Below are 21,225 nucleotides of genomic sequence, written 5' to 3'. Positions count from 1 at the left end.
GCCCTAGGACTCAGAGTTCAGGGCTTTTTGTACCATATTGTGTATTTCAAAGTAATTCTTCAGCAGTCACTAGATAGAACATTGGCTAGAACACTAGACCTGGAATCAGAAAGACTCAAGTTCAAATTTTGCCTCTGATTCTTCTGGGGAAAATGCTTAACTTCTATCTATCTTAGTTTCTCCATCTGTAAAAAAAAAAGGTGATATTTTAAAAAAACATTTAGCAAGAACCCTGTACCGTAATTAAAATTACTTTAATTAATCAATTGCTTAATTAATATTAGTTTCTTCCCTTCCTCTTAACAGTCATTCTTATTGTTCTTAAAAACAAAATTGTCTTTTACTTTGTCAAACCAAGTGAAATTTTTTTAAAAATGAGAATTGCTTAGTTATTAACTCTCTAATCCCATAAGATTTTAATGTTCTAAATGATCTGTAATATTCTAAAAAGGCAACAACCAGTTTTCACTTTGAGAGTGAGGGCCAAAGCCCCTTTTAAACTTGTCAGAAGTTAGCAAAGACTATGTCATTATCTCCTGGATATAGATTGACCACTTAAAGGAACTAAAAAAAATAGCTTTAATTTATTACATATTCTTTCACTTACTTGGATGAATGAGAAAATTTTAGAGTTGAAAACAGGGGAAATTGCCTGTATGAACAAACCAGTTTTATGGTTTTTAGGAAAATGACCTTGGTCTGATTAAGACCTGTCCTGGCAGAGATCCAGATGTCAGAATTGAATGGATACCTTAGGCAGGTCGGGGTTATTTGGGACTAAGTACTGACCTTACAGCCAGAAAGCCCTGAATTCGAATCCTGCCTCAGTCTGTTACTAGCTCAGGGAGCCTGGGTAAATCATCTAATCTTTCCAATTTCAGTTTCCTCAAAATGGAGAAAATAGTTCTTATCTCATAGAAATCAAATGAGAAAATAATATGCCTAAAGATCTTTGCAAACACAAAAGTGCTATATAACATTCTGTTGTTCAGTTGTGTCAGAATCTTCATGACCCCTTGGGCCATACTGTCCTTGGGGCTTTCTTGGTAAAGATTCCATAGTGGTTTATCATTTTCTTCTCCAGTGGATTAAGAAAAACAGGTTAAGTGACTTGCCCAAGGTCACAAAGTTAATGAGTCTGAGGCTAGATTTGAACTCAAATCTTACTTACTGCAGACTAGAGCTCTATCAACTGAGCCACCTAGATGCTTCCATGGAAACACCAATAATCATCATTATTGTTATTATCATTATTATTATTACCTTGAGCTGCTGGGTAGTACATTGGAGTACTGACTCTGGAATCAGAAGATCTGGGTTCAAATTTTTCCTCAGATACTAAGTGACTCTGGACAAGTCATTTGTCTTCTCTCAGGTTCCAGTTCCTCATTTGAATGTGTAAAGTGCTTTGCACACCTGAAAGTACTTTATAAATGTTAATTATTATTTTTAAATTCTTATTGTTGTTATTACCATAAGAGAGATGAAAATATCTGAAGGAGGACCCCACATCACCCCCTAAAAGGCAGAAGTGTAAAGAAGAATCAGAGTAAATTAATGACCAAAAAGTCCAACTAGTCAGAGCTTGATTGGAGCCTTGCCTTCAGGTCTAGGGGCTCCAACTTGTGAAGTATAAGATGGAGATTGTTCCAAGAAGTTCAATTAGGGTTATGAAGTGCCTTGTGTCTAGGTCACCCAAGGTCGAAGAATGAGGGATGCTGAGCCTGGAGAAGACTGGGGGCCAAGACAAGTCTAATAAGGGTGTGACACAGAAGAGGAATTCCAAGTGATCTGCTTAGCTCTAGAAGGCAGAACCACGAACGATGAGGACAGGTTGCAAAGGGACAATTTTAGCCTTGATTTCCAGAAAAACTTCCCAGGAAACTTGTACAAAAATGAAGTAGGTGGCCTCAGGAAGTAGGAAGCTTTCCCTCCTTGAATTAGGATGGTGTCTGTATGAATAGAGAGAAAGGGACCTACAGAGAGATAAGACATCGGGCAGTTAGAAACTGTAAGATTTGGCAGCCATGATTCTGACAGCAGCAGGTACCTTCCTGGAAAACTAATCTAAAAAGACTGAAGGGAAAGATTGAAGGAAAAAAGAAAAGAAACAGTGGGGGATGAGATGTCATGGAAACAATGAATATGAGAGTGGAGGAGAGAGAGGCATGGCATGCTGTAGTCCATGGGTCAGACATGACCAAACAACTGAAAAACAAAATTTATTTGCATTTTTGTCACACCTACACACACACACAGACAGACACGTATATCATTCACCACCTCTAAGTCCCTTGAGTGAAGGGATATTTTCTCTATATATCCACAGAATTTTTGCACAATAATTAGCACACAGTAGGAAATTAAGAAATTATTGATTGATTGAAATCTCTGGAGGATGAACTAATGAATGAAAGTTTATTGAATAAATCTATTTTATCCCAAACAGAACATGTCATTTGCTACAGGTAAAAGCCTAAAATGTTTTCTTTGGTCATTCTAGCAGGTTGTCACAGACTAAATACTATGGCTCTCTCCCCATCATCATCTAGATGTCACTCGTGCAGTAAAATCTGGTTCCTGTTGCAGTGACACCAGCTCCCCATTCTCCAGAAGAGAAGGATGGACCTGGGAAATGTCCATCTTTGCCTTGCTAAAAGCAAAAAATGAGGGTAGGCCCTCAGCCCAGTTCTTCCAATTTTTGCTCTCCCACACCAAACAAAGGAGGGCTTCTGGGGGAACCACTGCTTTTTTATTCACTTCTGAATCTTCAGAGAGAGAGAGACATTCTAGATAAGAAAACCTGGGACAACAGGAACAAACTCTTAGGTAACTCAAATTTGGATCACTGTTTATCACTTTGGACCAATTAGTTGAAAGAGAGGCTTTTCCAGACTTCTCATAAGTAGAAAAAAGATTTTCCTTTATTAAAACGTCTGTTTTTTTCCCTAATGAAATGGACATAGTAAGTGCTGCTCTTCTCGTCTCATCCAACTCTCTGATCCCACAAGGGATTTTCTTGGCAAACATACTAAAATGGTTTTCCATTTCCTTCTACAGCTCATTATAAAGATTAGGAGACTGAAACAGGGTTCAGAGAGGTTAAGATGCTTGTCCAAGGTCACACAACAATTTAGGCACTGAATGGGACTCTAATGAGGTCTTAATTCTCTTTGCTACAATGCTGAGACAGGGGCAAACATCCTAGAAATCTTACCATCCAAGATGGCAAGATATGGAAGATCTGGGTTTAAACCTTACCTCTGACACCAGCAGTTTTGACACGAGGCAAGTCATTTAACTTCTCATTGCTTTCAGACAATTCTTAGGGACTTTGAGATCTAGACCCATGATGATCTTTGGTTTAGATAGCACTAACCCAGAAACACTTTACAGGATGAAAAGAGCTCTGTGGCAGAAGTTGGGAGTACAAGTTGGAAAGGAATGAAGGTCCTGGATCCTGCAGAGGGAAGGTGGCAGTAACTTCCATGATTGTTCCAGGGAGGGAGAAACTAAACATTGCATCTAAACCACAATCCAGGTGAGGACTGGGTATGCAGGCCCAAAGGGCTCCTCTACCTGCAACAGCTAGCTAAATGACCAAAGGTTTTCTAAGAGCAACCAGCAGCTGTGATTCACATAGATCTATAACTCTGTCTGTCTCTATCTCTGTCTCTGTTTCTGTCTGTGTCTGTCTGTCTGTCTGTCTCTCTCTCTCTCTCTCTCTCTCTCTCACACACACACACACACACACCACACACACATACACACACACACAAACACACAAACACACACACACACACACACACACACACACACACAAACAGACACTCATGCTTCTCAATCTTTGTCCATCTCTGGCTATTTCTCTTTCTGATTTTCTCTGTCACTCTCTTCTTTTCCTTCTTTCTTTTCTCCCTTCCCTCTTTCCCTCTTCTTTCTTTTCCTTATTTTTATGTGTTCCTTACTCTTTCCATTTTTCACACTTTCCAGTCTTTTTCTTTTCTTTCCTTTTTTCCCTTTCTTCCCTCCCTCTTTCTTCTTTCTTTTCTACATTTTTATTTTTTCTTCCCTTCTTTTTTATGGCCATTTCTCATTCATTCTTTTTTCTTTTTCTTTCCTTCTTTCTTTCTTTCTTTCTTTCTTTCTTTCTTTCTTTCTTTTCCTTCTCTTTTTCTTTTCTACTTTTCTTTTTCCTTTTATCTATCATTCATTATTTCTTCTCTCCCTCCTTTCTTCCATTATGCCTTTCTTCCTTTCATCTTCCCCTCCTTTCTTTCTTTCTTCTCTCTCTTTCCTTTATTCTTTCTTTGTCTTTTCCTTTCTATCTTTCTTCTCTCCTTACTTCCATCCTTTCCTCCTTATCCTTTTTATTTCTCTTTCTTTCCTTTATTTTCTTCTTTACTTCCTTCTATCCTTACTCCATTTTTTATTTCTATTTCTCCTTTACTCCATTCCTTCTTTTCTCCTTCCTTCCTTTCTCTCTTCCTTTGGTATGCTTACCAGATCATTGCTTTCTTCAGTAAAAGTGTCTAGTTCCGTCTTAAAATCAGATCATTGTGGGTTCTGGATCTTATGGTCCCTGAGAATTATCTAGGGACAATAAACAGTAGTAGCTTGTCTAGGTTCAAACTGCCAGTGTCAAAGGTAAGGTTTAAAATCAGATCTTCCAGACTGGGGAGGGGGAAAGTAAGCTTTCTAGGATGCCTGACCCTCTGTCAGCATCATGTAGTAGGAAAGAGGACTGAGACCTCCATTAGAGCCCCACACTGTGTAACCTTGGACAAGCATCTTAACCTCTTTGAACCTTGGTTCCTCAGCTATAAAATGGAAAGTTGGGGAATCCTGGATGACTATAAAGTATTTCCAGCCCTGAGATTCCCTCAAGGGTTACTCCCTTAGAGGTTAACCAATATCCAAAAACATTTATAATGCATAAGTAGGATAAGCTGACTAAATCCTGTTTCTTTGGCATTTAAAAAAAAGTAATAGGAAGCTCCATAGGACCTGCTATTTTCTAGAAGCATATTTTATGTAAAATATACATTTAATATTATAATATAAATATAGATCTAAATAATTGTATCATATTTAGCTAAACATATGTATAGTCTCATATATAGTTATGTATGCATGTATATGTATGTACACCTACATATATATGTATATATACATATATATGTATATATATGTATATGTATATATATATCTATATATATATATATATCTATATATATATATATATATATATATATATATATATATATATATATATCTACAGTAACCAAAAAGAATTAGGTTTTATTGAAAGACATAAACCCCTGAGAGGAAATAGTGTCCTTAGAAGAATTAAAGACAACAACTTAGCTGAGTGGAGCCAAAAATAAATATCTGAAATCAGTCTCCTAAAGAGGCCAAACTTTATTGGAGAAATCTTTAAAGTTTACATTCCAGCATCCATCAAAGTTGTACTTCCCTTCTAAGCAGTCTCCCCTGGCCACATCAGCTCACTCCAAGTGTGCCTCATATCTTCCCCCAAACCAGAGGAAAAATAGATTAGAGATTCTTGCAAATGTTTTCAACTTCATTACACCAGCTGGAGGGAAAAAACCCATTAATGCAGAAATCTCATGTTGAAAGACACTCTTGACAGCAAATAGAGTGGCAATGTTTCAGTAAACACAGAAATATATACCCTAACTGAACTCATAATGAAGAAACATCATGCCTGGGAACTACCTGGAAGACACATAAATAAATAAATAAATACATACATGAATTATATATGTGGCTGTTTATAGTCTGTATACTTATTTATATATTTATATAGAATATATATATATATATAAATTTCTATATATGTATAAACTAAATATGTAAATATATGCATATTTGACTCCTATAGCATTCATCAGCAGCCATCACCCTGGCTCATCCATCACCTTTGGAAACAGGAAAAAGTAATAGAACCTAAATAAAGCGAGGTGCAGAGGCCGCTGCTCCTTGCGAGGCCGCCGCGTCAGGACCACGGAGAGCGAGCCGAGGCTGTCCTCTCGTGGCCAATCAGGGGACTGCGCCCACTGGAAGCCAGAGAGCTCTGATTTTTATTTTAAGTTAAAAGGGTTTTTTTCTTTTTAAAAAGAAACAGTCTGTTTTGATACAGCATTTTCAGTGCCATTTACACAAATTAAAGTGCTAATTGCAAACCTTGGAGCTGCTTTAAATAATTCTTAGCTCTCTAAATTGAAGTGAATTAAGAGCCAGTTGGAGCACGCCCAAATGTTTTCATTTATGGACTCTCAGAAAATTTGGTTTTTTAATATATAAAGTGTGGTGGGGAGGGGGAGGGAGGGGATTCACTGGCTGTAAAGGAAATAGCTCTCTGAAAGCCTAGCTCATGAAAAGAAGGGGGAAATGCTGGCTAGTGCCTCCTCCATCCTCTAACAAGTTAAATGTTTCAAGAAATGAGACTATCTTCTCTATGAAAAGAGCAAACATAACCTGAGAGGGTAGAAGGGGTTTGTGGAAGCTTATATTCCTTTTCAAAATCATATCAGACCCCTGAGTATGGGGCTGGGAAAGAGAATATTCTATCACCTTTGACAGCTGAGAGTTAACCTAGCTTGGAGGAGAGGGGGAAAAGCACTCTGAATGGGAAGACCGAGGGGACCTGAGTTCAAATTCCAGCTCTCCCATTTACTTGCTAGGCCCCTCAGATGAGTCTTCTCCGGGCTTTGGTTTCTTCTTCTATAAAATGAGAGACTTGAACTTCTATCCAGGTTCAGTAAGCTTCCAGAAGTAGAAGTTCTGCTTTTGTCTCTGTCAGAGAGAGAGAGAGAGAGAGAGAGAGAGAGAATTTGTAAAATATTCTAATTGTACTGATTGTACTAATTGTACAACCAGGCTGAAAATGTAATGAGCACTTCTCCAATGTTCTCTGGCCAGAGATAGCCTCCAAAGCAGAGTGCCTTAAACATCCATATTCAATTGTTAAAGAGGATAGACAGTCACCCCTGAAAAGGCTTTTGTATATAACTTTCCCTATGGTGGAAATAATCTCTCTCTATCCCATCCCTACACCCTACCAATAAATTAAGCCCTTTACAACATGATACAGTGAAAGAATAGAGATTTTGGAGTTGGAGGATCTGAGTTCACATTCAGTCCCTGAGGTTCACTCTCTGGTGTTCTTGGGCAAGCCCACTACCCTCCTTAGGCTTCAATTTCCTTAACTGTAAAAATAAAGTGACTGAGCTAGATGTCCTTTGAGGCTGATTCTAACCCCAGATCTATGAGTCTGTAATTAAAAAGAGACTGAAATTCTTTAGAACTTTGGCTAAATGATCCACTCGAGTCCAAGCATCAAATCTTCTCTCCCTACCTGGCTTTTACAGGATTTTGGCATGAATACTCTGGCCCCAATATTTCTAAACAACTTCAGGCAATAGGAAAATATCTAAGTGACCTTTAGGCTGTTTTGCACTCATGAAGAAAAAATGTACACTAAAGGGTTAAGGGGATTTGTTTTTGAAGATGCTGTTTTTAAAGGCACAATTACAGTCAGAAAAAGTGAAATGTCCTTTTGCTGAGCTAACAAGAATAGATTTTTTCTTCTCTCCCTCCTCTTCCTTCCTTTCTTCCTTCCCTCTTTTTCTTTCCTTCTTCCCTTTTCTTTTTCCCCTTTATTCCTTTCTTGTCTTTTTCCCCTCTTCCCTTTTTTCTTCCTTTCTTTTGTTCTTTCTTCCCTTTCTCCCCTTCGTTTCTCTACCTTCCTTTCTTTTTTCCTTCCCTTTCTCCTTTCTTTTCTTTGTTCTTTCATTTCCCTCTTCCTTCCTCTCCTCCTTCCTTCCTCCTCCCATTAGCTTCCCTTTCTTCATTCTTTCTTTTCTTCTTAGGAAATTCCACCTTTATCCTTTCTACACTAGAATTATCATATACCATCCCTACCAGAATAAAATCAATCTATCTCAGAATCTCTGAATACCCCTTGAAGAAATCAAATTTCTGAAGGAACACTTAAGTTTAGGGCTTTTTTCCTTCTCTACCTTCTCCTAGAATTGTACCATTACTTTCCAGGTGATCAAATACATTTATCTTTCCAGATTTCTTATGTTTGTATTTCATGAATCCTACTCCAGATTCACAGCTACTCAGCTGTTATCATTTTGTTAGAAATTCTGAAAGGTTGTCTACATATAGGTTCCCAATTATTGCAAATAATGAGCTCTCTGAAGTGGCCACATTATTATAATTCACACTGCATATTCCTATTGGGTGGGATGGAATCAATTACCATATTTTATGCAATTATAACTTCAAATTGTGCTAATTCAAATACAAGTAACCATTCAGGTGTATTTATTATTCTCAATAATCAGGACCCAACACTATTCCATTAAATAACTAGAATTTTACTCAGTTTTGCAAAGGAAGCTATCCTTGGTTGAAGCCTATTGCTGTTATCTTTTGGGATAAGACATTCCAACCTCTCCTTTCATTTTTAGTAGAACTGGCCAGGTCTTATGTGTTACTGATTGTAATTCCTAGCTACTTGATCTGCTTGTTGTAGATATTTTCGGTATTTTGTTTTCCTTTGATATGTGAAATTTTTAGTTTAATTGTGACATTCCTAGGACTTTTTCTTTGGTGTTTTTATTTTCTGTTTTTGCTTTGAAATCTGGTTCTAATAAATCTGAGCATGTTTTCTTGAAATATATTGTCTAGGGGTGGCTAGATGGTGCAGTGAATAGAACATTGGCCCTGGAGTCAGGAGTACCTGAGTTCAAATCTGGCCTCAGACACTTAATAATTACCTAGCTGTGTAACCTTGGGCAAGTCACTTAACCCCATTGCCTCGCCAAAAAATAGATGATAGATAGGCTGTTCTTTTTTTTAATCATGGTATACAAAGAGATCCTTAAATCATCTCTCAATTGCCTTTTATCTCAATTGTTTTTCCCCCCTCATATATCTTGAATTTTCTTCTTTTTTTTAATCTTTTGACTTTAGTATGGTATTTTCTTGTTTTCTCACAGATCCACTGGATTTTATCTAGTCTATTCTAATTTTCAGGTATTCTATTTCTTGGGTAATGTCTAACATTTTCTATCCTAAACTACTTTTCTCTTTCCTCCACAGTTGTCATTTTTTTAAAATCTCATTTCATTTCTTCTAAGTATTCATGGAATCATCATGGAAAACACATTTATTTATCTATAAGTCTCTGATTGTAATTGGTCAATGTTTTCTTTGATCTAGTAATCTTTTTTGCTTGTTCTTGAATTCGGGCTTTGGAACAGGGCCAGATTCTGTGCTTAATCAAACTTTTACATGAGAGGACCCTGGAGCCTCCTAAATTGTGCTGATTTCCATCTCCCAAGTATAGCTACTGCCTTTCTGGATCTTTGAGGTACAGAACATGGATCTCCAGGGCCCTCTCTGGCTTCTCAGGGCAGGTAAGAATGTTCCAGGTTATAAAGGACTTTAAAATCCAGAGTATTTTGCATCTGATGCTGGAGGAGGCTAATGATAACTACTGGAGTTTATTGAATGAGGGGAGAGGAAAGTAGTGATTTAGTCAGGTCAGTAAGCTTGCTATCTGAGTGGAGGATGGACTGGAGGGGGGAATCAAACAGAAGTTATTGCAATAGTCCAGGACTGAGATGATGAGGACCTGAACCAGGATTGTATTAGTTGAGGAAAGAAAGGGGATTATTCAACAGATGCTGCCAAAGTAGAATCACCAGAATTTTGCAATAGATTGGTTATGGGTACTGAGAGGGAATAAGGAGTTAAAGATGGTACCTACATTGTAAACCCAGTTGATGGAGGAGAGGGGCTGGTGTTGTTTTATTTTATCTTTTTTATCACCCAAGTCCTCATAGGATGGGTGACATATAGTAGATCTTACTAAAAGTTGCTTCAATTAAATCCATTGTTTAAAACAAAAAATAAAACAAACTATTTTTAAAAATTGTCCTGGACATCCAGTTCAGGAGGCACAAAACTATAAAATCTTAAATCCTAATGGAAGAATGAGACAGAGAATAGCTGAGTGATGAAAAGAGATCAAGACAGTTTCACAAAGAAATACAGCAACAGAGAAAAAAACTAGAACACGCACAGAGAGAGGGAGCAAGGTGGGGGGGATGAGAGAGAAAGGGGGAAGGCAAGGAGGGAGGGAGAGAAGAGGGAAGATGGAGAGAAGGGGGGAGAAGGAGTGAAGGTGGAGATGGAGTGGGAGAGAGAGAGAGAGAGAGAGAGAGAGAGAGAGAGAGAGAGAGAGAGAGAAGAGAGAGTAGCCTGCTGTGTCCTATATATCTCAAAGGCATTTAAATGAACTTGTAATGCACGGTCCAGTAGTTGAAGTTTGCATTAGGTACAGATCAGAGCATCAGGAGGACTGTTGAGGGAAGGTGTGATGGATTATTATTCTAGTTCTGTCTGTGCCCCCAGGACCTGCTGAAAGATGCTATACCTCAAGGTGACTATTCCGGTGAAGAGAATATAAAATTAATTAATGAATGGTTACATATAAATAATGAAGAGAGGGAGGTTACTTGAGTGATAGTTCAGAAAAATGGCCTTCACCCATGTCACAAACAATGACAGCTTAGCTGAGCCATTGATAAACAGGACTAGACATTGGGGGCAGAAATACAGCCTTTTAAATTAATTGCTCCATGTATTTCCTTACAATGAAAGAAACCAATAACCAGAACATATTTTAGATGAAAAGATGTTAGATAAGATATAATCATGGAAACAGCTGGAGCTGTCTGTTTATCATTACAACCCCAGAATGTTTTTTAAAAATAGTGATGTAAGAAGATTAAGGTTCTAATGTTATTGACAGAGAAGAAGAAGAAAGATCATCATATCAGTAACACAGAAGGGGAGAATTATCACCCTGCCAAGAACAATCAATGCGAATGCAATTTTCTATGTTACAAGTCATTAAGTCAAAGATAAATGAGAAACAGTTTTAAATATAACATATAATTGGAGGCTATTGCAATACCTCAAAACAGAAATAACTTTCTTTTAAATGCACCAAATCAATGAGGTAGGTATTCATTTAATCAAATAAAAATTTACTCTTTTGGGCTCAGGCTCTAAATGTTTTGTTCCATGAGAAATTGCAATGACTATCCTTCATTCGTGCCTTCAGAAACACATATAAAATTATCATAAGAAATTCAAGACATCTTCTCCTGCCTTCTTAAGTCAATGCATCCATAAGAATAGTCAAGAACTTTAATGCGGCTGTGATCCATGCACGAACTTCCAAAGAGCAACCTCAAACCCAATCATGCCTATTCAACCTAATCTGCATGATTTTTTGCCTTTCAGCTCCCATCAGTTCTCCATTAAAGGGTTCAACCACCATGCTAGAGGCCTTTTTCTACTTCTCTTGATGTCACAAGGATAAAAGCAGAACACCAGGGTTGAATTAGCTAGGATTTATTAAGCACCTGTGGCTGACACTGGGTCAAGAAAGGCAAAAGACAGCTATGGCTCTCAAGAAGTATATTGGGAGAAGCAACATTCAAATCACTTATTAAGCTATACAAATAAGCTATACAAAGGCTAAACCAGGAGTGATTTCATTAAGAGTAGGGAAAACCAGAAAAGTCTCCTTGCAAAAGGTAAGAGTTGCAGAGACTTGAAGGAAGTAAGGGAAGCTTGGAGGCAGGGTCAATGTCAACTATGTGGCTGACTCTGACCAAGAGCTAGGGACACATTCCTTGCTCTCAATGAACTCCCGCTTGGTGAGGGTGGTAACATGCAGACAATTATAGACAAACTAGAAACATACAAGATAAATTGGAGATAATCACCACAGGAAAGGTATGGGGAATGAGTGGGATAGAATTCCATCCATAGAATTCAGCCAGTGAAAACATTCAGGTTGAGGAGATGGTAGCCCAGTGCACAGCACAGAAAACATGGGAGTAAGGAAGGTGAAAGAAGTGGGTTCAATCCTCCCTCAGGGACCAGAGGACTAAGGGGTTTACAGATGTTTTTCCAGCCCCACTCCTCATCAACTTAAGTCCCCATTGCTAGGTTTACATGTCTGGGGCAGGAGTAGGTAGGTAAAGCAACTAGCACCTTTTTGTTATTATTATCATTTTTATCAACATCATCAGACTTTAAAGTTTTCAAAGTATTTTATAAATAATATCCATATAACCACCCGGGGAGGTTGGTGTTTATAGTTGAGGAAATGAAGTCAGGGGTGAAATGACTTGGTCAGGATTACACAGCTAGTAAGTGTCTCAGACCAGAGTTGAACTTCCTGACTCCAGGTCCAATGCCCTATAATTTAACCACTTACCCCAAAGTAGCTTTTACAAAGGATTATTTTCCTTAAAGATAAAGCAAAAAGAAATATGCCAACTTCTCCTCCCATTCCATTTTGGTCTAGGATGAGGCAGATTAGATCCTAAAGTTCATACTGGTCCCATCTGCCAGATGAATCTTCATCTCACCTACAGTTGACGGGGTTGGGCTCCTCAACATCACTCTTGCTTGCCATTTGGATCTTTTGTACTCATAATATTTTGGGCTCTACTCCTTCCAATGGATACTCCTTGCTTGTACATGCTAACTCTCTTATTAGAATATAGTCTTCATCTTTTTTTTTGTTTTTGTGGGGCAATGGGGTTAAGTGACATGTCCAAGGTCACATAGCTAATAATTATCAAATGTCTGAGGCTGGATTTGAACTCAGGTCTTCTGACTCAAGAATTGGGGTTCTGTTCACTGTGCCACCCAACTGCCTTCTTCAGGGTCAGGTCTGCTTCACTTTTGTTTTTGTTCTATTCCTAGTACTTGGAACAGGAAAAAAGGTTGGAAACAAGAATTTTAAACTCTTGCTATGTACCAATAAACACTGATTAAGTATCTATGCTGTACCAAGGCAGAGAAACGAGCTAAAGGCAATGCAAAACAAACCAAGCAAATAGAGAGTCCCTGCCTTCAGGAAACTTGCATTCTAATAAGGAAAGATACCTTACCAAAACAAGCTGAAAGTGCAAGGGAGAAGCAAAGATGAAGGTACCCACTGCATAATTTTAAAGTCTGGATACCAGAAGCAGAACCACTATAGGGAAGGAAGACTGGCCCAAAGAAAGAATTCACTAGTAGAAGAAGAATAGAGGGATTTTCCTGGGTACCTCTGGAAGGGTGAGTGGATGTTCCAGGCCAGGACTGCAGAGAGATAGACCCTAAGGGATGTTCCAGGATAAGATACCAGCTTAGACATAATTTTGAAGACAAAAGTCAAAAACAGAACCAGGAGGGGAAGAAAAGCTGGCCAGTCTGGGTCCCTCCACAAAATGACTCAACAGAAACAGGAGAAGAGAAAAGAATTATCAGAGAGATATTCCTGAGTAGGAAGGCTGTAGGGATAATTCAATATTCCAGTGCTTCACACATAGTAGGAACTTAATAAATTCTTTTTGACTGATTATTCTCTCTGGTTCTTAGTTTCCTCATCTGTAAAACAAAGAAGTTAGATTAGATGATTTCTAGATTAATTTCCAAGTTGATAACTATGTTCTGACTCAATGTCATTCATCTCTGTGATGATGTGTTCATAATAAATAACATTGGAAGCATCAGTAATGAGATAACCTGGGTCCTATCCACCTTTTTAGAGAAGAATGGAGGGGGGGGGGACCTTTAGAGATCACCAAGTTGGGACTTCCAATGCAGACTGGAAAATGCTTACTAGATTTAGACAAGGAGGGAAAAAAGAAAAGTACATGATTACTTATTTATTTAAATGGAATAACAAGTTGTATATAATAGATTTGTGGTTTTACATTTAATTATCTTTTCTCAATTATACTGTTAGAAAAATGCATGTTTTATTAGAGTAAAATAAATAAAAATAAAATAATTACATAGGAATATCTATAATCCCTTTTCTTCTAAAGCTACCTTGAAATGCATAACAGTACTTCTGGGAAGAGTTGGACTGGTCACCAACAAGGAAACCTAATTTGCTGAAGACTCTGAGGGGTTGTATTTTTTTCCCAGCTCCTTAGGAGAGCAAACTAACATCAAATCAGGACTAGAGGGCAGTATTTTCCCTCAAAGCTACAGTTTGGAAGCATCCCTCAAATAGAGGAGATGGAAAGGATCCTCTCCACACAGGGATAGCATCATGACCACAGTTGCTGGTTTCTGTCCTCAAACCAAGCCTTCAGGGAAAAGCCTGAGAAGCAAAAATTAAATGGATAACTTGAGACAGGTAGACTTCGCTTTCCATTCCAGGTTTTAACTCAAATGATTGGAATACTGAGGAAAATACAGTCACTTTTGTAATAGCCTGTTGAAGGGTCTGCCTTCTTAAGTCTCTTCCCATTCAGCTGTCAAAATGATTTTCCCAGGGCACATATTAGGGGCAGCCAGGAGGTACAGTGGAGAGAGTCCTAGAACTGGAGTCAGGAGGGCCTGATTTAAATCTGGTCTCAGACACCTACTAAGCTGGGGGATCTTTGGCTCTCACTTAACTCTGTTTGCCTCAGTTTCCTCACCTGTAAATTGAGCTGGAGAATGGCAAACCACTGCAGGATCTTGACCAAGAAAATCACAAATGGGGTCATGAGAGTCATTCAGGCCTGAAACAACTCAACAGCAGACACAAATTTGACCACACACTGCCCTATTCAATCCAGTTCAGTGGGAACTTATCATCTTCAAGATCACATATAAAAAAAATTCTCCCTTTGACTTTTAAAATCCTTCATAGATTGGTTTCTTTCTACCTTTCCAGTTTTCTTATTCCTTACTCCCCTCCCTAAACTCTGGGATCCAGGGACACAGATCCCCCTAGATCCAATGATCCCCCCCAGCTGTTCTCATGAGATATTCGTCCTCCCAGCTCCTTGCATTTCCACAAGCTGACCCCCATGCCTGATTCTCTTTCTCCTTCCTCATCTCTGCCCTTCAGCCTCCTCTGGCTTCCTTCATTCCTTCATTATCAAGCACAAGCTATGACTCTTTTGCAAGAAGTCTTTCCTGGTCTTCCTTCATTCTAGGGCCTGCCTTCTAAAATGTTTTGTGTGTCATCTCTCTGACTGGACTACAAGCTTTTCCGCATTCCTTGGTATCTCTGCAACTTGATAACATGGCAGGAACTTAATATTTGTTGAGATGAATTGACATGCATTAACTGGTGATCCTTCTTCATTGCCACATAGTCTTCCTTCAGAAGGCATGATGGACTCCTGAATGTGTGTTTTTATATTGTTCAAGACTTACACCTAACTAATCTTTTTTTATATACCTGGGGTCAGTGTCCTCCCTTATGTTTTCATTGCACCATCTTGTAAGGGTCACAAAGTCCTCTAATGAAGGACATTTGTGAGAGCCACACAGTATTGGGGCTATCATTACAGCATTCATGTTCCCTAAGCACAATTTCAAGGACAGAATTACTAGAACAGTTCTTAAATCTGTTCCTCATGACACAAACCTAAACCTATTCTGACATCTAGTGGTTATAGATATGTATCACAAATGAACAGTTGATTTAAAAAAAATTCAAAAATTCGAGAACAATGCAAAGAACAGTTTGAAGAAAATATCCCTACCAAAAGAGGCGCTGATCCATGCCCACCTCTTCCCCTCTTTCCCTTATTCTATCTTGATTAGACCTCATTTGCAGTCTTTGGATTCAATCCAATGGAGAGTATTGAGTTCAAGTTTATCAAAGATTGACTGTGATGGGGATGGAACATCCCAGAAGGATCTGGGGATGTTCAGCCTAGTGAAGAGTAGACATAACAAGGCTTACTATGTTACTATAAAAAGTAATAGAAGGAATGTTATGAATATGAGATTGATGTGTTCACCTTGTTGCCAGAGGACAGGACTAAGAGCAGAAGTAATAAAGAAACAAAGTTGGGCTTGATGTAAGGAAAATATTTCCAAAATTAGAATTCTTCCAACATGCAACAAGTCACCTTGGCAGAATATGGCTTTGTGGAAGCTGTTCTTTAACTGTTCTCCAACTCTGCACTTGATGATGTCTGTCCTTTATTCTTGAAGACCACAACATCAAGAGAAGTAATAATAATGTTTGTCCTTCATTTTCGAAGAAGATCACAACATCAGGGAGGTGATGCCAAGACAAGCACATGAATTGGATTTGAGTGAGGGAGAATTATGCTAAGTCAACCAGCCTCACTTTCTCTTCCAGACTCATCTGGGTCCAGATGGGAATCAGGGGGACTGGAGATGGTTCCGAATGCAAGGTAATCAGGGTTAAGTGACAAGGTCACACAGCTACTAAGTGGCAAGTATCTGAGACTAGATTTGAACTCCAGTCCTCCTCATTCCAGGGTCATGCTCTCTCCACTGTACCACCTGCCTGCCCCTGCTCATGACTTTATATATATATATATATATATATGTGTGTGTGTGTGTGTGTGTGTGTGTGTGTGTGTGTGTGTGTGTATCTTGTCTTCTCCCATTAGAATATAAGCCCCTTGAAAGTAAGGGACTATGATTTTTTTTTTTTTTGCTTTTCTTTGTATTCTCAGTACTCAACATAAAGTCTGGCAAATAAAAATGCCTAATAAATACTTTTTTGACTGATTGCCACTGGTAGAGGTCTTCAGATTTAAGGATCCACCTGCCTACATGCCTGTTTGCCTCTCTCTCTCTTGCTTGGCAAGAACTTAATAATTAGCTATCACCAAGTAACCTTCTGTCTCTTTGGAATGGGAGTCATAATGATGTCATGTCCAGGCAGTACCATAGATGGCCTCATGGAATCATGTAGATTGGCTTGAATCATGTAGATTGGCTTGAGGACAAAACTTTTAGTTGCCAAATGGAGAGGACTCCCTAGATTCCTAAGGGACTCAGACCTTGAGAAAGAGGATACATCATTTTCATGGCCCTCTGAACTAAGAAGGTACAATTTACAATCAGCCTTCGGCTATAACTCATGTCTGATATGATCAGTCCTAGGAGCTATGACTGAAAAACACAGATATTCTGATGTCTTTGTCTCTTGTTCTCATTCCCTGCTTTCTGAAAGGTAAAGGAATAATGCCCTGGTCTTGGCATATTTTTTCTTTTCCTAGATATCTTGGCTCCACTTTCCTTTTTTGTTTCTTCACCCCACATCATTCTTCTTTTCCCGCCTGTCATTGTGTCTTTCTTCCTCCTTTTGTGTCTTATTTCATATTCTATCACTCCGTCTCTGTCTCACTGTCTCTGATTTTTTCTTTTGTCGGGAGGAAGAGTAATGAGAGGCAATCTTTTTGATCTCCCTTCCCACCACCATCCTACCTTTCTGCTATGAGTTGGAAAATCAAGGGCTATATCTCCTGGGCCAGGATGGCCCAGGAGAGGTAATCCATTGTCACACTCCTTTAGTCTCATATATTTAAGCTTATTGTTAAGGACTCTGTTTTTATTATATTAGAGTTATTTTGATAATCTCTACATTTGTACTGAGATAGAAAGTTCTCAAATAATTCATGTGATTTCCCACCAAGTTTTTTTTCTGTCCCTTAAGCATATTAATGTGCTCATTTAGTGGAAATTGAGACATCTGGATGTATATTGGTCCTAACTGAAGAAGATCATTGGATCATTGAACTTGAGGTGCTGTAGTCTCATTAATAGAGGTTTTGTGGAGAGAAACAGGCAGTATAAGTAGTCAAATAGAGGCTACATGACCACTTGCCCACACAACTGTATATATAGAATGAGATTTTTCTACTGAAATAAAATTATGCACTTTAGAAAAAAATTATATCATCCAGTCAGAAAACCTCCTGTATAGGACCCAGGAATCCTTACTAGACAAGAACAGTTTGTTTAGGAGCTTTATTTCTGATTCTCTATGAATTATAGAACCCTGTACCAAGTATGCAGTTCTAATCTGTTCTCCATAAGTCTCCCAAACCACAAATGCTTTGTACAGTTCCAACAAATTAAATAATTTTTAACATGTCACTAGAGTGTATTTTCTGATAGTATAGAACATCAAAAAGAATCATTTCAAGTATTCTATGGAATAATGACATGAACACTCCAACAACAGACACAATACTATATCTATTTTGTAAAACTGATCAATCTGCATTAAGAAGTGTTCACTTTCAAGTGTTAACCCTAAACATTATATGAAATCACTTTTTTGCATTAAGTACAATTTTATTAGAGACTTGCTAATGGATTTAACTACAGCGGTATCAAGTTTCTGTTTTTGTTTGCTTGTTTGTTCAAATATCTACCATCTACCAACAAAAAAAGACTCGGGCCACTTTGTTGTTGAGAACATGATCTGAATAGGAGACTTATATAGGATCAGCATTTCCCAAGAATACAATTATTCTTTACCATCCATTCACTTCTTTTTTTAAAAAAAAAAGGTGGATGAGATCTTATTTATTTTTTAAATTTTAGAAAGGTTTTATTTAGTTTGAGTTTTATGTGCACACATCCAATGGGAAGAACATCATTTTAGACCCCACCCCCAAACAGTTCCAAACTGCTAACCAAGAGGAAGCTTCCATCTATAGACCAGGTATGAGTTAGAGAACAAAAGGTGAGGTCTGGGAGTTTCCTGCTCTAAGCTGCCAAACCTTTTTGATTCAGGGGCACTTTGGTGGTAAAGTGGCTTAAGCACTAGGCCTGGAGTTATTAATACCTGAGTTCGAATCCAATCTCAGACACTGAACAATCCTGAAACAGTCACATAACCCATTTTTGCCTCAGTTTCTTTATCTATAAAATGAGGATAACAAGAGCACCTATCTCTCGGAGTTGCTGTAGGGATCAAATGAGATAATATTTGTGAAGGACTTAGGACTTCGGTCATTGTCATTATTCTATCCCAGTGGGCTTTTGTATTTTCTCTAGAAGGAAATAATAACAATAATAATAAAATAACAAAAATGAAGCAGAGATTGGTGGAGCCGGCTCCAACCAACCAGCCTGCTATTATTAAATTGTGGTTGTGAGAACTTACACACTTTAAAAATTCACACACACACACACACACACACACACACACACACACACACACAGAGCCTGACTTTTGTTTGTTGATTGTCTAGACTTAAGAAAGTGATGGAGAAAATGCTAGGAATGTCAATTAAATTGAAAAGTAGGTCCTGCAGGCTTAATTGTTAATCACTTACCAGAACACCATGGAAAATGAGGCAGCAAGCTGGAATGGACACAAGTTGGAATTTGCAGTCCAAAAAGACCTGGGACTTATTTCTACCTCCAACATCATCTATGTGACCCTGGAGTTGGTCCTTTATCTGCCTCCTCATTCCTATACCTTAAATGAATAAGTCACCAATTCTTCACGGAAGAATGATTTTTTTGTTAGGTTTTTGCAAGGCAAATGGGGTTAAGTTGGCTTGACCAAGGTCACACAGTTGGGTAATTATTAAGTGTCTGAGGCTGGATTTGAACCCAGGTGTTCCTGACTTCAGGGCCAGTGCTTTATCCACTGCACCACCTAGCTGCCTGGAAGAATGATTTTTAAAAACAACAGTAGCAACTTAAAAAGATTTTTAAGTTGGACAAATGCCTCACACGTTTTATTTCATTTGAATATGACATAAGATAGTTAGGACTATAAGGCATTATTGTTTGCAATTTATAGATGAAGAAAATGAAGTTCAGAATGATCATTGCGGAGGATCACAAAGCTAGCAAGTGGCAGGGCAAGAACCTGAATGCAGGTTTCTCTGAATTGTGATTCTGGTGTAGCATATAGGGCATTTGATCATAGGATTTTGAGTTTTTAAGTCTTAGGAACCCTGGAAATTGGAGTGTGGTAGAGGCTCTGCACCCCAAATATTTTCCAGATCATAGATCTAGAACTGGAAGAAACCAGAAGCTGAACCCTCCTATTTTGTGGATGGGAATACCAGGGCCCAGCAGGGTTAAGAGATTTGTATGGTAAGTATGACGTGTGGAATTTGATCCTCTACCAGAGAGCCAATGCCCTTCCCATTATACCAGTCTTATTAGAATAGAGCAGAAGATCTGGAGCCAAGTCTCCAGGGTCACTGACCTCCCAGCTGCTCATCTCCCAGCTCAGTGCATTTTTGCTGACTGTCTCCAGACTGGGACACCTCCCCTCCTCATTTCTGCCTCCTGGTTCCTCTGGCTTCCTTTAAGAATCAGTTGAAGCCTCACTTTCTGAAAGAAGACTGGCCTAATCCTCCTTAAGCTCATTATATCCTCAATTTATCCCATAACTATCTTGCTTTTTTGCAAGTCTTTTCTCCCCTTTTAGACTGTGAGCTTCTTCAGAGGAGGAACTGTTTTGGTCTGTCTTAGAATAACTGGAACTTAGCCTAGTGTCCAGTATACAGTAGGCTCTTAAGAAATGCTGTGAGTGATTGATAAAGAGCTTTAAGATTTACAAAGTCCTGTGCACATATCTTATTTGATCTTCACAACCACCTTATGAGAAAGTGGTTGTGATTATCTCCATTCTGAAGATGAGGAAACTGAGGCATAGAGAAGTGATTTTTTTTCTTGGGTCATGAAACTACAAATTTATTGAGACTGGAAATTCTCTCTGGCTGCCTTCCTGATCTGGAACACAAACTCTCCTTCACTCCAAAGGAATGATTTCCCTTTGTTCCTTCACATCCCAACTAAATTCCCATCTTAAAGGAAGTCTTCCCCAACCCTTTTAAATTCTAGTCCTGTCCTTTTGTTAATTATTTTCTATTTATTCTGTATATAGTTTGTTTTTTATATATTTATGTGTCCTCTCCAATACATTGCAAGCTTCTTGAGGGCAAGGACTGTCTTTTGAGTCTTCTTTTTTGTTAAACTCAGTACAGTGATTGGCTCATGGTAATAAATGTTTATTATAATAAATAAATGATTGACTGAGGTAGAATTTGAATTTGGGTCTTCCAGAATCCAAGGCCAACACATTGGTATATACTCCATTCCTAGAAGACTAAAGAAAGAAGACACTAAAGACCAGTAAGAAGGAAAAGGCAGAGGTGTCTTGAAGAAAAAGTAGGTTTGCAAAGACTTCACTTTAGCTTTACAGAAGCAAGGGCAGGTGATGAAGGGTGTGTGTAAAAGTGAGATACTGTGCACTAAGGGTTGAGGCTGGCAAGGAATGCTCATAGCATCACAAAAAGGAGAGTTTTTGTTGTTCGTTTTTCTTTTCTAAGAGGGCAAATGCTTAGAGGAGGATGAAGCTGG

At 38.4% G+C, this 21,225-nt stretch overlaps 1 protein-coding gene across 4 annotated transcripts in view; it reads right to left on the bottom strand.

Moving 5' to 3' along the window:
* Window positions 1-5,428: 5,428 nt before the first annotated feature.
* Window positions 5,429-21,225, bottom strand: part of TTLL7 (tubulin tyrosine ligase like 7) — a 244,448-nt gene continuing 228,651 nt past the window's right edge. For all 4 annotated transcript variants that reach the window (XM_074221808.1, XM_074221809.1, XM_074221807.1 and 1 more), the window contains exon 21: window positions 5,429-6,819. In XM_074221808.1, the coding sequence (XP_074077909.1) occupies window positions 6,594-6,819 (226 nt within the window). In that variant the 3' untranslated portion in view covers window positions 5,429-6,593. The remainder of the gene's footprint in view (window positions 6,820-21,225) is intronic.

Source organism: Macrotis lagotis, chromosome 2, assembly GCF_037893015.1.
Source record: "Macrotis lagotis isolate mMagLag1 chromosome 2, bilby.v1.9.chrom.fasta, whole genome shotgun sequence".
NCBI lineage: Eukaryota > Metazoa > Chordata > Mammalia > Peramelemorphia > Peramelidae > Macrotis > Macrotis lagotis.
The sequence above is the reverse complement of the archived record's forward strand: the minus strand, read 5'-3'. Positions and strand labels throughout refer to the sequence as shown.